At 42.3% G+C, this 16,313-nt stretch overlaps 1 protein-coding gene across 1 annotated transcript in view; it reads left to right on the plus strand.

Moving 5' to 3' along the window:
• LOC122562034 (dynein axonemal heavy chain 9-like) overlaps positions 1-16,313 on the plus strand; it is a 508,505-nt gene that overhangs the window by 152,274 nt on the left and 339,918 nt on the right. Inside the window, exons 29-31 of the mRNA XM_043714478.1 lie at positions 3,877-4,034; positions 6,923-7,061; positions 9,363-9,650. Coding sequence (XP_043570413.1) covers positions 3,877-4,034; positions 6,923-7,061; positions 9,363-9,650 — 585 coding nt within the window. The remainder of the gene's footprint in view (positions 1-3,876; positions 4,035-6,922; positions 7,062-9,362; positions 9,651-16,313) is intronic.

Consider the following 16,313-nt stretch of genomic DNA (forward strand, 5'->3'; position numbering starts at 1 on the left):
GGGCATCTTTAACCATGTGGGAAGGGAAATTGCGGTCTCTAAAGAAGGAGGCCATCTGGTGTGTTCTGTGGTGGAACTGGTCCTCCTGGGAGCAGATACGGTGGAGGCGGAGGAATTGGAAATATGGGATAGCATTTTTGCAGGAGGTAGGGTAGGAAGAGGTGTAATCCAGGTAGCTGTGGGAGTTGCTGGGGTTTGTAAAAAAATGTCAGGTCGTCATTAATGGAGATAGAGAGGTCCAGGAAGGGGAAGGAGGTGTCAGCGATGGTCCGGGTAAATTTAAGGTCAGGGTGGAATGTGTTGGTGAAGTTGATGAATTACTCAACCTCCTCGCAGGAGCACGAAGTGGCGCCAATGCAGTCATCAATGTAGTGGAGGAAAAGGTGGGGAGTGGTGCCTGTGTAACTACGGAAGATGGACTGTTCTACATAGCCAATAAAGAGACAGGCATAGCTGGGCCCCATCTGGATGCCTATGGCTACCCCTTTGGTCTGGAGGAAGTGGGAGGATTCGAAGGAGAAATTGTTAAGGGTGAGGACCAGTTCAGCCAAACTAATGAGAGTGTCGATGAAAGGGTACTGTTGGGGACGTTGGGAGAGTAAGAAACGAAGGGTTTGGAGGCCCTGGTCATGGCAGATGGAGGTGGAGAGGGATTGGATATCCATGGTGAAGATGAGGCGTTGGGGGCTGAGGAAACAGAAGTCTTCGAGGAGATGGAGGGCATGGGTTGTGTCTCAAGCGAATGTGGGAGTTCCTGGACTAGGGGGGATAGGACAGTGTCGAGGTAGGTAGAGATGAGTTCAGTGGGGCAGGAGCATGCTGAGACAATGGGTCAGCCAGGGTGGTCAGGCTTGTGGATCTTGGGAAGGAGGTAGAATTGGACGGTGAGGGGTTGGAAGCTGTGGGTAGGAGGTCTCCTGAGGTGATGAGGTTCTGTATAGTTTGGTGATGGGGGTGGGGTCATGGTCGAGGAGGCGGTAGGAGGACGTGTCTTCGAGACACCTAAATGTTTTTACCTAAATGTAACTCCACATACAGACCAGTGGTTTGACTGCAGATCCTATTTGAAACAGGGAAGTGGTAGCTCCTAATGTCTCTGCCTTCATGTATTGGTTTTGAAAGGGATGGAGAGAGATTCAGGTCTGAATAAACACTGTGAAAGCAGTGAATTTTGCCAAGTTTGAGCACTGCCATTTCTCAATGCATTTTGCTGGAAGAAATTAAAGATCTCTCTCCATTGTGGGCGGCACGGTGGCACAGTGGTTAGCACTGCTGCCTCACAGCGCCTGAGACCCGGGTTCAATTCCCGCCTCAGGCGACTGACTGTGTGGAGTTTGCACGTTCTCCCCGTGTCTGCGTGGGTTTCCTCCGGGTGCTCCGGTTTCCTCCCACAGTCCAAAAGATGTGCAGGGTCAGGTGAATTGGCCATGCTAAATTGCCCGTAGTGTTAGGTAAGGGGTAAATGTAGGGGTATGGGTGGGTTTCGCTTCGGCGGGTCGGTGTGGACTTGTTGGGCCGAAGGGCCTGTTTCTACACTGTAATGTAATCTAATCTAAAGGTTTACCTGCTTTATGTGTGTAACCTTGCTGGAAAATACCCATGTAGCACCCATGGACAATTTTGCACTTCAAAAAGGTTCATGAGACATGAAGTACTTTTAAGTGTACGCAGGACAAAAGATAAGACACTGCTTAAACTTGAGGCTTTTTCTTTTTACTCTGCCTGATCTGAAGTACAGGTGAATTCAAGTCTTGCTTCAATTGTATAGGAGCTTGTTTAGAGTACCGTGTGCACTTTTGGTCTCCTTACCTCTGGAAGGTTATTATTGCCAAGAGATGTCGTGTTACAAAGATTCACAAGGTTGTTCCAGAGCGATTGGGTAAACTGAGCCGATATTCTCTGGAGTTTAGAAACATGAGAAGTGATCTCATTGAAACATGTTGGATTCTGAAGGAGTTTGGTCGGGTAAATGCTGAGCGGTTGGTTCACCTTGGGAAGAGTCTCGGGAACCAGAGGGCACAATCTCTGATTAAAGCTGTGCCAGTTTAAAGTTGAGATGAGGAAGAATTTATTTTCTCGGCAGGTGAGAGTCTTTGGAACTCATTGCCATGGAGAGCTGGGAGGACAGATTCCTTGTGTATATTTTAAGACTGAGATAGGTTCTTGATCAGGAGAGGAATCAAGGGCCCTGGAGAAAGGGCTGGAAAGTGGTCAGGGGGAATGCTGGATCAGCCGTGATCCCATTGAATGGTGGAACAGGCCCGATGGGTCAAATAGTCTACTCCTGTTCCTCTTTGTTACGGTCTTAAGGTCTAATTATGTTTCCCCTGGTTGGGAATCTAGAATGAGAGCATAATTCATGAAGGGTATGCTAATTAGGACCAAAATTAGGAGAATGTTTGTTAACTCAGAATCTGAAGAATTCTGTGTACCCTAGACGATTGTGGAGGCTCAGCCTTTGAGTATTAAACATACTGAATTCCAGATTGATGAATTTCTGATTACTGATGCCTTAAATGTTTGTGGGAATCGCCTGGGCAAAAGGAATTGTAGTAGGGGAGGTTTATTATCATATTCAGGGATATGGTAGCATAATGGTAATATCACTATGCTAGTAATGCAGAACCCCAGGCTAACATTTTGAAGACATGGTTCAAATCACATCTTGGTAGATGGTGAAATGTAAATTTGATAAAAATGTAGAATGAAAAATAGCTCGTCTAATGTTGACAATGAAATTACTGTTGATTTTTGCAAAATCCCAGTTCAGTTGAGGGAAGGAAATCTGCTATCCCTACCTGCTCTGGCCTACATGCGACTCCGAACTGACAGCAATGTGTTTAACTCTTACCTGGCCTCCAGGCAATTTAGGGATGGCAATAAATGCTGGCCTGACCAGTGATATCCACATTCCATAGAAAAAAAAATTAAAAGGCTAATTGATCAAACCTGATTATATTAAGTGGCAGAATTGGCATGATGGGCTGAATGGCCTACTCCTGAATTCCTATTTCAATTCCCCCACTTAATGGATTGTCAGCAATGAACATGACACAAACCATAAGAAAGGTCACTTCAACATGGTCTTCTTGTTGTTAGTACACTCAGTACATTATTGTCTCTCCAAAATGTTAGGCTGCTCATTGTTATTGAACTCACAACAAACCACAAAGTAGTGCAACTGTAATTTAATGAAAATGCTCATTGTGGTCCATGGATCAAATTGTTGGTTTGATTCTGATTACTTTTGATGCTCATTGCACTTGTTTTAAACCCTGGGCGTGGATTTTGAGAGAAGTAAACAGAACTACCATATATACTCAAGTAATAGTCGATCTCATTTAAAGGTCCACCCCCTATTTTTGGCCAAACTATCTGGAATTTCCCATGTATCTATAAAAGTCGACCCTAGTTCTTCACAGAGAACAGATCAACATTTCTGTGTCAGTGTGTCGGCCTTCCCGCTCCACTCCAGGTTTCCAGAATCACAGCAATTTGTTGTGTTTTTTTCTTTATTCTTTTAGAGATCAATTGGGCTTCTGCTAATGATACGGTATGAGTTTTGACGGGTATGAATTTTAGCCACTCAAAAGTAGTATCCAAGTAATAATTGACCCCGCAAATTTAACCTTAAAAGGTAGTCAAAAAAAATTGACTATTACTCGAGTATTTCTAATATAGAAGGAACTAGAAACCTAAGTTGTAAGCGTGGAGCAGACATTTTAAAGCATTACATACAGCACCCTGACCATAATCTGTTGTACATCTCGAAACTAATGTCCTCTCTGCATGGAGATGAGATACAAAAATTGACACCAGTGCTGTCTGGTGGTGATCAGAATTTGACAGATTTGTCTGCTGTTGATGTCTGTAAAGGTGAAATCCATTCAGGATGCAATCCGAGACAAAAAGAAACGCTTTAACTTCATGGGTGAAGAGATCAATCTAACTCTATCGGTTGGCATCTTTATCACAATGAATCCTGGTTACGCAGGACGTACAGAACTTCCTGAGAACTTGAAGGCTCTTTTCAGGTGAGTGCACCTTTGCGCTATCCCCAGTGAGGTCACTAGGAATAATTAATCCATTGCCATCCAATTGTGGGCATTTAGCAACCAGGAATTAGAGTCATAGTCATGTACAGCACGGATACAGGCCCTTCGGTCCAACTTGTCCATGCCGACCAGATATCCCAACCCAATTTAGCCCCACCTGCCAGCACCCGGCCCATATCCCTCCAAACCCTTCCTGTTCATATACCCATCCAGATCCTTTCTAAATGTTGCAATTGTACTAGCCTCCACCACTTCCTCTGGTAGCTCATTCCATACACGCACCACCCTCTGCCTGAAAAAGTTGCCCCTTAGGTCCCTTTTATATCTTTGCCCTCTCACCCTAAAACTATGCCCTCTAGTTTTGGACTCCCCCCACTCCAGGGAAAAGACTTTGTCTATTTATTCTGTCCAGGCCCCTCATGATTTTATAAACCTCTATAAGGTCACCCCTCAGCCTCCAACGCTCCAAGGAAAACAGCCCCAGCCTATTCAACCTCTCCCTATGGCTCAGTCCAAGATTATGTGATACCATATGGAATTAAGTATTGAATGAATCAATGGGCCATACCGCTGTCTCACAAAAGCTGTGGTAAAAGACATTATGAAATAATTGAAGAGGTTTTCTGCAAGAAGCTGATCATTTAGATTCGGTATCTCAATTACTCTTCAATTGTCTGCCTGAAGACAGGTCTGAACCACTGTTCCACAATCTCTGCCAAAAGTAAGGCAAGGAAACAGTTCCCAAATCCACCTCAGCAGTAATAATGGCTGAACTCCATACTGTTGGCACCAATTTGCTCTAAGCAAACCTTGGATATTTTGGTGGCCGAGGGGGATGGATAAGCAGAGAGGTGAAAGGTTATCAGATACAGTCAGGAATGTGGAGTAATCAGATCAGTCACGGTCTTGCTGAAAATGGTGGAGCAGGCTCATGGTCTTGAGTGGCCTCTTCTTGCCCTTCGTTACAAAGTGGAGGCAGTGGCTTAATGGTTATGTCTCCAAGACTAGTAATCGAGAAACCCTGGCTAATGTGTTGGGAAATGGGTTCAAATGCCCCCACAGTGGATAGTGAGACTTCAATTCAATAAAAAGTCTAGATATAAAGCTAGCCTGGTAGTGAATGCTCTTGGTTGTCAATGCAAAAATTCATCTGGTTTGTTAATGTCCTTTAGGGAATGAAATCTGATGTCCTTATCTGGTCTGGCCTATGTGTCACTCCAGGCCAAAAGGAATGTTGTTGACTCTTAACTGTCCTTTGGATAATTAGGATGGGCAATAAATGCTGGCTTAGTCATCCCATGAACAAATAAAAACAAAATGTACATTTGTACAGAATTTGTGGAATATTTTGTCACCAAAAACACTTAGGAATGAATTTCCTTCTTCAGGAGGGACCCTATGCAGAAACAAAAGCTACATGGACATATTGCCATTCCGTCCCTGAGCCCGAAGTTGTTCTGTTCAAGTCCCACCTTGTGAGTTGATGGCCAATGAATGTGGGTTTGACCAGATATGTTAAGTTTCAACCTCAAGATCATTCAACATACCCTGGCGCTAGGTAGTAAAAGTGTGAGGGATTCCATGTGATTAAAATAAAATAATTGCCTCAGCCACCACAATCCATGGTGCACGACTGCAACATGCCTGCAAAAGTGCATGTTGTCACAGCAACTCTGACTTCTGGCGGTACTGATTGGTTTATTTGCCTGGAATCTGTGGCCATCATCTTTATAAGGAGGAGAGTTCCAAAGGTGCACCACCCTCTGGGAAAACTGAATCTCCTCATCTGTCTTAAATGAGTGACCCTTTATTTTTAAACAGTGACCCTTAGATCTGGATTCTCTCACAAGAGGAAATATCCTTTCCACATCCACCTGGTCAAGTCCCTGGTCTTAGATGTTTCAGATTGTCCCTTCTGAGCATACATGTCTAGTCTTTCCTCACCAAGACCCTGCACTCATTGCAGGTTTTAGTCCAGTCACCCTTCTGTGAACTGCTTCCAACACAAAGACCTTCAAGCTTTACATTCCTGTATATGAGCTTTGTTGGCAAGACCAGCATTTGATGTCCGCTGCTAGTTGCTTTTGGGAACATGGTGCTGACCTACTTTCTTGAATCACGGGATGAATCTACACTGCATGGACTGCAATGTGCTAACAGTTTATGAGAACTGAATAGCTCATTGGGACATTTCAGATTCTACCACATTATTTTTGATCTGGAATCACATATGGGCCAGACCAGGTGAGGAATGCAGATTTCTATTGTGATGTGATGTACATGGAACTTTGCGGAACATATCTCAAATTGCTGGACATCACAATCCAGTGTGACATTGAATAGAGAGAAGCTAGTAGCAATTGTACCGGTCAAATGTGTCTACATAGCCGCCCAATTCCTATTGTCTCCATATAGTCTAATCTTCAAAGAAACAGCCCACATGGTTGTTTTGCCAAACCTTGATACATGCTTGGTACATGTGTGACCAATGGAAATACACAACAGTTTCCTTCTCTGCAGGTTATTAATGCACCAGATGGATTTTTATCAATTTAGTAGTTTTAACTTGGCCTTTTATTTTAGATTTACTAATGAATTAAATTTCAATTGTGTTCAGCTGGAGATGGTGGGATTTAACCAACTACTGGATCATTAATCAGAAATGTCATCACTTCTCTACCATATACTGAGTGAGGGAGGATATAAACTGTGCTTTGAGAATATGAGAAAGACACAGGCAAAAGGAATTCAACTACTACACATTTTCAAACATTTGTCTAAGAAACACAACTATTTACACTCTTACCATTATGTGCCCTCCATGTTTTGATAAGGATTGTGTCAACCACTGACTGATTGTATTGCAGACCCTGTGCTATGGTGGTGCCAGACTTTGAGCTGATCTGTGAAATTATGCTGGTCGCAGAAGGGTTCATTGAAGCGAGGTTGTTAGCCAGGAAGTTCATCACCCTGTATCAACTTTGTAAAGAACTGCTTTCGAAACAGGTGAGATGACACTTATTAGCTAGGAATAGACAATGGGAAATGCTACTCTGGTGTCCCAAGATTTGAAGATGCCAGTGTTGGACTGGGGTGTACAAAGTTAAAAATCACACAACACTGGGTTATAGTCCAACAGGTTTAATTAGAAGCACACTAGCTTTCGGAGCATCGCTCCTTCATCAGGTGCTACCACCTGATGAAGGAGCAACGCTTCGAAAGCTAGTGTGCTTCCAATTAAACCTGTTGGACTATAACCTGGTGTCCCAAGGATTGTGTGATAAAATTAATGAAAGTTTACATTTTTTAGGCATTTTACCACTGATTGCTATCAGTTTCAACGTGCTGGCCTTAGCTTGTTGGATGTGCTTTGAATGTATGTGTTGGCGGAGTGAAGATAATTGTTCAGAACATTTGTCTTGCATCTCATCAGTACTCACGGTATAAAGAATAAAACAGGTTTTCACTGTTCCTTGCAGTAGGCTGTCTGGTCACAGCAGTATTATTTTGAGTAAGACTTGTATTAGAGAGGATGAATTGGAGTCCCCCACTACTACACAGATTAGAAATTGACCACTAAATTAATATAGCCTACACCTAGTGATTTTCTAACATGTTCAGAGATCTTTATTGTTCATCATCTCTCTTGAAATCTGTCTTCATTTTCCATTGGTTTTGTTGTTTTGCAGTTTTACTTATTTCCAGAAAGCTTTAAAGATTGTCACTTAAAACAGATGGATAACTGTAAATTACAGTTGAGTATCACTTTGTCATTTAACACATTTCAAATATTTTATTTCAAGACAGTATAACTTATCAAGGGCTGAAGCAGCTGCTTAATAGAAACATTTGTCATTAGGAGCCTTATCTTTATATAAGCATAATTAAAGTATGCACACTAATCTTTAGGGTCAGCTATACAGACTGACATCATACATGACCTGTAATCATTAGCCCATCACTGCCATGTAAATGTTGCAGCTAATTAATTTGAAGGAGTCAGAATCATCTTTGCTTACTCAATGTGTCTGAACTAAATCCTTCATAATGACAAGAATTTTCACAACAAAATGATTTCTTCAAAAAAATCAATTGTTACATTAAGCATCCTTTCATGTTGAATACCTGAGATATTTCTTTGTAGCCAAATACCGTTTGTCCCAGTTGTTAAAATGAGTGTTACCCTGATCATATACTCCTCGATCCTATTTCGTTAGCAAGAATGTGATTGACTGCTCACTCAGAACAGTAAAATGTACAATGAAAAGAAAGCCTTACACTAATGAAACCAGGTATTGATTACCCAATCCATACTCCCCCCTCAAATCACTCACCCACGCACCCAAAAAATCAGTATGCGTACGTATACAATTATTTTTATTGATTTTAGCTTTACTGAAGTAGTACCATTTTAAAAAATTCCTGAAATCAAGTGTAAAAATTTATTGACAAAATCAACAATTTCACAGTGAAGCTTGGTGCTATGTGAAGTAACATTACAAAGTAGCAAGAGTTTTCATGATTATAAGAGCATCGACACAGGGAATGTATAAGCTGAAAGCCTATAAATTCATCCCAAGAATTGTAGCAGATGAAGGGGGTGAAATTGTGAGATCTCAGTTGCGAGCCCATTAATGAATTTGCATGGAGTTTGTCCCTCTCCTCTGAGTAAGGCATTAATAAAATAAAGACTTTGAGTAAACTGATGAATCATTTAGCTAAAATAATAGGACTGAACCAGTTATCCTTGGGCAAATTTGCTGCCATCATAGCCATTTTGTGATATTTTTAAATAGACTAATATGTATAAAATCATCGAAGTATTTGTCCAGAATTTTCAGATGATTAAAAAGTTTCAAACAAACCTTCAGATTAGAAGCTTATCACTATCCTATAATGCTGTTGTTATTGGCAACCAGATTGTGGCAGAGAATCTAACTTGTTAGGGAGATGAAGGGATTAGTTATGTAGTACATCTGAATTTCAAAATGGCACTCAGTAAGGGGCTATGCAAAAGGTTAAGAGCCCCAATCAGCTATTATAGAATTGATGTAATATATCAGCATGGGTAGAGAACTGGTTACCAATCAAGAAGCAGAAAATGGGCAGAAATGGGGTGTTTTCAATTTGGCAATCGTGGAGTAGTCCAAGAATTAGTGCTGGGGTTTGAGCTATTTACAATCTATGTTAATAATTTGCAATTAATCAATTCTCAAGCAGGGCAATTGTTACCATTGACCCATGCCTTTGGGAATCTGTGTGTGTTTTTACCAAAGTGTGTATTTTTGAGTAATTGTCCTTTCCTAGGATCACTATGACTGGGGACTTCGAGCAATCAAATCAGTACTGGTTGTAGCTGGCTCACTGAAGAGAGGTGACCCAGGCCGCCCTGAAGACCAAGTCCTGATGCGTGCTCTTCGAGACTTCAACATTCCAAAGATAGTCACCGATGACATGCCGATTTTCATGGGCCTGATCAGTGATCTTTTCCCAGCACTGGATGTACCCAGGAAGAGAGACCTTCCCTTTGAAAGTCTTGTGAAGCAGTCTATCCTGGACCTTAAATTGCAGGCTGAGGACAACTTTATCTTGAAAGTGAGTAACAGAATGCTTGGTTTCTGTATTTTGTCATGACTTTCATTATTTTCAACTGAAGTTAGTGCTTGAAAGTTCATTAATCAGGAATGGATGATGTTGACAGTTAGCATATTATCATAGAACATTACAGCACAGTACAGGCCCGTCGGCCCTCAATGTTGCGCCGATCTGTGAAACTAAACTGATGCCCATCTAACCCATACCATTCCATTATTATCCATATGTATGTCCAATGCCTATTTAAATGCCCTTAACGTCGGCGAGTCTGCTACTGTTGCAGGCAGGCTATTCCAAGCCCCTACTACTCTCTGACTGAAGTAACGACCCCTAATATCTGTCCTAAATCTACACTCCTCAATTTAAAGCTATGTCCCCTCATGTTAGCCTTCATCATCCGAGGTAAAAGGCTCTCACTGTCCACCCTATCTAACTCTTTGTTTATCTGATACATCTCGATTAAGTCACCTCAGTTCCCTCAGCCTTTCCTCGTAAGACCTTCCTTCCATACTAGGCAACATCCTAGTAAATCTCCTCTGAACTCTTTCCAAAGCTTCCACATCCTTCCTATAATGCGGTGACCAGAACTGCACACAATACTCTAGGAGCAGCCTCACCAGTGTCTTGTACAGCTGAAGCATGACCTCGTGGCTCTGAAACTCAATCTCTCTACCAAAAAATGCCAACACACCATATGCCTTCTTAACAACCCTATCAACCTAGGTGGCAGCTTTCAGGGATTTATGCACCAGGACACCGAGATCTCTCTGTTCATCTACACTGCCAAGAACTTTACCATTAGCCCAGTACACTACATTCCTGTTACTTCTTCTGAAATGAACTACCTCACACTTTTCCACATTATACTCCATTTGCCACTTCTCAGCCCAGCCCTGCATCTTATTTATGTCCCTGTGTAACACACAACATCCTTCGGCACTATCCACAACTCTGCCTACCTTAGTGTCATCCGCAAATTTACTAACCCATCCTTTGATGCCCGCATCCAGATCATTTATAAAAATCACAAACAGCAGTGGCTCCAAACCATATCCTTGTGGCACAGCACTGGTAACTGAGCTCCAGGATGAACATTTCCCATCAACTACCATCCTCTGTCTTCTTTCAGCTAGCCAATTTCTGATCCAAACCGCAAAATCACCCTCAATCCCGAAACTCTGTTTTGTGTAATAGCCTGCCTTGTGGAACCTTATCAAATGCCTTACTGAAGTACATATAAACCACATTAACTACTTTACCTTCATCCACCTGTTTTGTCACCTTAATAAGATTAGTGAGGCACAAAACCGTGTTGACTATCCCTAATCAAATTACTCCTTTCCAGATGATTAGAAATACTATCTCTTCTAACCTTTTCCAACATCTTACCCACAACTGAAGTAAGGCTCACTGGCCTATCATTACCAGGGTTGTCCCGACTCCCCTTCTTAAACAAGGGAAGAACATTTACTATCCTCCAGTCTTCTGGCACTACTCCTGTCGATAATGAATGACATAAAGGTCGAAGCCAAAGGCTATGCAATTACCTCCGTGGATTTCCAGGGGATCCGAGGATAAATCCCATCCAGCCAGGGGTCTTATCTATTTTCAGATCTTCCAAAATTGCTAAAACCTCCTCTTTGTCAACTACAATCCCATCTAATCTTGTAGCCTATATCTCCATATTCCAACTAACATTGCTCTTTTCCAGTGTGAATACTGATGCGAAGTATTCATTAAGCGCTTCCCCATGTCCTCAGATTCCAGACACAACTTCCCACTACCATCTTTGATTGGCCCTAATCTTACTCTAGTCATTCTTTTATTCCTGATATACCGATAGAAGGTCTTAGGATTTTCTTTTCCCCTATCCACTTCTCATGTCCCCTCCTGGCTCTTCCTAGCCCTCTCTTTCGATCTTTTCTGGCTAACCTATAACTCTCAAGCCCCTTAACAAGACGCCAGCCTCCTTCACTCCTCATCCTCATATAAGCCACCTTCTTCCTCTTGACAAGAGGTTCAACTTGTTTAGTAAACCGTGGCTTCCTCTATCGACAATTACCTCCCTGCCTGATAGGTATATACCTATCAAGGACTCGCAGTAGCTGTTCCTTGAATAAGCTCCACATTTCAAATGTGTCCATTCCCTGCAGTTTCCTTCCCCATCCTATGCATCCTTAATCTTGCCTAATCGCATCGTAATTGCCTTTCCTCCAGTTAAACCTCTTTCCCAGTGGTATATACCAATCCCTGCCCATTGCTGTTGTAAACATAACTGAATTATGGTCACTATCACCAAAGTGCTCACCTATTGTATGCCTTGAAAGCAGGTCAGACTGATAGTGATTGATGTGCCTGACTATGATGATCCTGTCTACGCAACATATCTTTGGATTTCCATGCCTATATGTAAAAATGATGAGAAAAAACTGTCTTCCCCACCTAATTAACCATGCAATGTCATACACAGTTCATCTACTCCAGAACACCCTATCTCTCAGATAAGGCTGAAATTGGCTTGATATGATGGATGAAGGGCTTACGCCCTAAACATCGATTCTCCTGTTCCTTGATATGATGTTTGTGTTGAGGAATAGAACTATTTCCACCTTAGCCACCAAATAAGAGCATCCCATTCAGCCAAGTTGCAGGGGTTTATTCTGTTTTATTAACAATGTGCCTCAGTCACTAACTTCAGGAGGAAACATGGGTCTGACAAAGGGTCACTGGACTTGAAATGTTAACCCCTGCTTTCTCTCCATAAGTGCTGCCAGACCTGAAGAATTTCTCTAGCAATTTCTGTTTTTGCTTAAGATTTCCAGCATTCATATTTCTTTGGGTTTTTTTTGTTTTGAGTCATTCCTCATGTCTTGGCTAATACTTACACAAAATCACAAAAACAGATTATCACATTGCTGTTTGTGTTGGTGTTCTACATGCAGTTTGGCTGCTATAATTCCTAAATTACAACAATGGTTTCATTTAAAACTCCTTCATTGATTGTTGAGCACTTTTGGATACCAAATGGTCAAAAAAAAGGTGCTTTCCCACTGTGGAAGATGGTGAAATCTGAATTCAATAAAATATGGACAAGAGAGCTGACCCAGTGGCAACCATATAACCACTGTTGATTGGTGCAAAAACTTATCTGGTTCACTCATGTCCTCTCAAGAAGGAGATCTGCTGTCCTTACCTGATCTGATCCTATGTGACTCCAGGCTCCCAACAACATGGCTGACTGCAATGTTGTGAAACTTGAAAGGGTTCCGAAAAGATTTACAAGGATATTGCTGGTCTTGGAGGGTTTGAACTATAGTGAGAGGTTGTTTTTCCTGGAGCGTCAGTGGTTGAGGTGTGACCTTATAGAAGTTTATAAAATCATGAGGAGCATGGATTGGGTAAATAGACAAGGTCTTTTCCCTGGGGTGGGGGAGTCCAGAACTAGAGGGCATAGGTTTAGGGTGAGAAGGGAAAGATTTAAAAGGGGCCTAAGGGGCAACTTTTACAAGCAGAAGGTGATGTGTGCACAGAATGAGCTGCCAGTGGGAGTGGTGGGGGCATGTACAATTATAATATTTAAATGGTGTCTAGATGGGTATATGAATAGGAAGAGTTTAGAGGGATATGGGCCAAGTGCTGGCAAATGGGACTAGTTTAGTTTAGGATATCTGGTAGGCATGGACAATTGGAGCGAAGGGTCTGTTCCTGTTCTGTACATCTCTACGACTCTAAGAATTCTACTAAATTTAAAATAGTGATGGAAAAAGATAGACCAGATCTAAAAGTTGAAGTTCTAAATTGGAGAAAGGCCAATTTTGATAGTATTAGGCAAGAACTTTCAAAAGCTGATTGGAGGCAGATGTTTACAGGTAATGGGATGGCTGGAAAACGGGAAGCCTTCAGAAATGAGATAACGAGAGTCCAGAGAAAGTATGTTCCTGTTAGGGTGAAAGGAAAGGCTGGTAGGTATAGGGAATGCTGGATAACTAAAGAAATTGAGGGTTTGGTTAAGAAAAAGAAGGAAGCCTATGTCAGGTAGACAGGATAGATCGAGTGAATCCTGAGAGTATAAAGGAAGTAGGAGTATACTTAAGAGGGAAATCGGGAGGGCAAAAAGGGGACATGAGATAGCTTTGGCAAATAAAGTTAAGGAGAATCCAAAGGGTTTTTACAGATACATTAAAGAAGAGAATAGGGTCCCTCAAAGATTGGCAAGGCAGCCTTTGTGTGCAGCCACAGAAAATGGGTGAGATACTAAATGAGTATTTTGCATCAGTATTTACTGTGGAAAAGGACATTGAAGATATAGACTGTAGGGAAATAGATGGTGATATCTTGAAAATGTCCATATAACAGAGGAGGAAGTGCTGGATGTCTTGAAACGGTTAAAGGTGGATAAATCCCCAGGACTTGATCAGGTGTACCCTAGAATTCTGTTGGAAGCTAGGGAAGTGATTGCTAGGCCTCTTGCTGAGATATATGTATCATGGATAGTCACAGGTGAGGTGCCGGAAGACTGGAGGTTGGCTAACGTGGTGCCATTGTTTAAGAAAGGTGATAAAGACAAGCCAGGGAACTATAGACCAGTGAGCCTGACGTCGGTGGTGGGCAAGTTGTTGGAGGGAATCCTGAGGGACAGGATGTACATGTATTTGGAAAGGCATGGACTGATTAGGGATAGTCAACATGGCTTTGCGAGTGGGAAATCATATCTCACAAGCTTGATTGAGTTTTTTGAAGACGTAACAAAGAAGATTGATGAGGGAAGATCTATGTGAAGTGATCTATATGGACTTCAATAAGACATTCAACAAGGTTCCCCAGAGGAGACTGGTGAGCAAGGTTAGATCTCATGGAATACAGGGAGAACTGCAACGGTCCCACACTAAAAGAGGGAGTTAATGGATGATCAGAAGTTTGGTGAAAAGGGCAGGAGGATGCAGGAGAGCTTCAGGCAAGCAATTCTGGCATCTACCCTGCTGAAGGTGAGGCTACCCATGGTGGAGTAAATTAGCATAATTGAGGCCAGAGTAGCAGGAGCAGAGACTTCTTGGGGGTTGGGGGGTTGGAAGAGATTACAGTAAATGAAAGGGTGAGACCAAGAAGGGATTGAAAAAGTCAGAGGAATATCTTAGGCACAGGGAGAAGCAGGAGCCAGTTTCAAGTCAACAAGGACAAGAGTGATGAGTGAGTGGAACTTGATGTGGGTTATTCAAATGGTAGTTTAATGACACCAATACATCATCTGATGTATTTCCCTTCATTAATGGCTTTGTAATGCTGCTTGTCAGAAACACCTTTCACTCCTGGCATTCAGCATTGTTAAGGCAGTGGATAGGGATTTGAAAATTGAAGGGTTGAGTAAATAGTGATTGATTGCACTATGCAAATTGGAAATTCTGAATTTTAAAAAATATATAATTTCTTCCTGGTAGCCTAGAAGGCCAGGCAAGAACTACAGAGTACCTGCTCCCATATAGGCCTGCACTAGCCAGTACCATCCACACCTCGACCTGATTTCTACAATATATGTTCTCCGTAAGTTGGTGACATATTGAGAAAAACCCAGGCCTTCTCAGAAATAGCAACATTTCAAAGAATGAAAAGGAAGATAACCCTTGAACAGTGCTGTTGTGGGAAAATTGCTAAAACTCCAGAGGCTTGGTAAGGCTCAACAAGCATTGCCATGGGGAATTTCAATTCAATTTACACAATAGAATGGAATTCTCTAGTTTCTCTGGCAACCTTTGAGGTGAGAAGGTCATTCAGGGAGGTGATGTAGCTGAAGCCTGCTGCCTTGCAGCCTCCATCAGAGTTAAGAATTAATGGCTCCTTAAGGGTATTAACCCAGCTGTTGCAGGGCATATTAGCATGCAATGTGAATGCCATCTACAATCACGTGGCCTGTCTGTTGTATCTGACACGGGGAGCGAGAGAATCCTGTGATCCAAGGCACTCCATGCCTAAAAGAGGAACTGGGCTTTGGGAAATGACTAAATTCAGCTGCTAGCTAATCACCATGCCTTTGCTGCCCCAGACCTCCCTTTCTCTCTCTGCAACCTCCCAAAATCCTGTCCCTGAACTGTAGCCTCCATTACTTACCTGTGGTCTCAATTGCCCTATGATCCTGGGACTCGAGTGAGTGTTCATTCTGAGGCCATCACATCCTTCCCACCTCCCCCACAGTGCTGCTCTCCATATATATGACTCCTGATCCAGGATTTTGATTCCGGGAAGGGCACTCCATTGCATTATAGACAATTGGGGGACCTTCCCGATAAAGGTCTTTCCCAGCCAGCCGGTGAAGTTCTGATGCCTGAACAATATTGTGCTGTTAGAACGATTGCAATGCAGAGAGAGGCTATTTGGCCTTTCGTATCCTTGCTGGCTCACTGGAAGAGGAACTGAGCTAGTCCCAGTTCCCTGAACTCTTGCCCATTTTTCTCTTCAAATAATTATCCAATATCTTTTTCAAAACCATGTTCGAGTTTGTCACCCACACACACTAGAGCAGTGCTTTCCAAATCTTAAGTTCAAAGTATAACAATGTTTCTCCTCTAACTGCTTTGGATTCTTTTGCCAATTACCTCAAACTGGTAGCTTCTGGCTCTTGACCCTTTCACCAGTGGAAACAGTTTTCTCTCTCTCTAATTTGTTGACACC

The sequence above is a fragment of the Chiloscyllium plagiosum genome, chromosome 24, assembly GCF_004010195.1.
Source record: "Chiloscyllium plagiosum isolate BGI_BamShark_2017 chromosome 24, ASM401019v2, whole genome shotgun sequence".
NCBI lineage: Eukaryota > Metazoa > Chordata > Chondrichthyes > Orectolobiformes > Hemiscylliidae > Chiloscyllium > Chiloscyllium plagiosum.